The sequence below is a fragment of the Colobus angolensis genome, unplaced genomic scaffold (genome assembly GCF_000951035.1).
Source record: "Colobus angolensis palliatus isolate OR3802 unplaced genomic scaffold, Cang.pa_1.0 Scaffold65, whole genome shotgun sequence".
Classification (NCBI taxonomy): domain Eukaryota; kingdom Metazoa; phylum Chordata; class Mammalia; order Primates; family Cercopithecidae; genus Colobus; species Colobus angolensis.
In genome coordinates, this window is record NW_012120154.1 from 2,728,603 (window position 1) to 2,729,733 (window position 1,131).

Here is a 1,131-nt window from a genome sequence, read left to right on the forward strand (position 1 = left end):
CGCCACCATGCCCAGCTAACTTTTTTGTATTTTTAGTAGAGATGGGGTTTCACCGTGTTAGCCAGGATGGTCTCGATCTCCTGACCTCGTGATCCGCTGGCCTCTGCCTCCCAAAGTGCTGGGATTACAGGCGTGAGCCACCGCACCCGGCCCAAAAATGTTTTCAGCAATAGCAATGATATGGATGGAAAGGATGCCCTCCTGCACCGATGCCTCTGGAGGACCACACTTTCCATTCAGAGACACGCTCAGAACTCAGCTCACGCTGCACACCGGGCCGACCCCAGTACCGACACTCACAGAATGCAGGTTGGAGAGAGATGCCGACTTCCGAGGAGGTGTCTTCTTCGGACTGAACATATTCCCAAAGAAAGGCATCTTTGGCCTGATGAAAGCAAAGCCAACGCTCCCTTCTCCTAGGATCAGAAAAAGTCAGGGGTACAAACAGCTGGATCACTGACCTTACGCCATTGTCCTCAAATCTTTAAGACATACATTTTATCATGTGGCTACTAATGATCCTGGTGCTATGGTTTGAATGTCCCCACCAAAACTCATGTTGAAATTGAATTGCCACTGTTTAACAGTATATAATGGGTGGTGACTGGGCCATGTGAGTTCTGCTGTCATGAATGGATTAATGCCATTGTCATGGAGTAGGTTAGTCTTCTCGGGAGTGGGCTCCTGGTAAAAGGATGAGTTCTGCTGCCATGCCATCTGTCTCGTGCACTTGCTCACCATGTGAGCCTTCTGCCTCACACAGGATGACCCTCACCAGATATCTGCACCATGCTCTTGGACTTCCCAGTCTCCAGAACTGTGAGCCAAATAAACTTCTTTTCTTTATAAATTACCCAGTCTGTGGTAATCTGTTACGGCAGCACAAAATGGATTAAGACGCCTGGTAATAGCTCCCATGTGCTGAACACTTCCTTTGTGCTACGCAGTATGCTGAGATTTTTGGGTGGGGCACAGTGGCGCATGCCTGTAGTCCCAAATACTTGGGAAGCTGAGGCTGGGGGGCGTCGCTGGAGCCCAGGGAGGTTGAGGCTGCAGTGAGCTGTGATCCACCGCTGCTCTCCAGTCTAGGCTACAGGGTGAGAGACCATGTCTCAAAAAAAAAAAAAAAAA

The 1,131-nt window shown here is 49.7% G+C and overlaps 1 protein-coding gene across 1 annotated transcript in view; it reads right to left on the reverse strand.

The window, feature by feature from the left end:
• CBY1 (chibby homolog 1 (Drosophila)) overlaps positions 1 to 1,131 on the reverse strand; it is a 20,305-nt gene that overhangs the window by 6,193 nt on the left and 12,981 nt on the right. Inside the window, exon 3 of the mRNA XM_011964222.1 lies at positions 301 to 416. Coding sequence (XP_011819612.1) covers positions 301 to 416 — 116 coding nt within the window. The remainder of the gene's footprint in view (positions 1 to 300; positions 417 to 1,131) is intronic.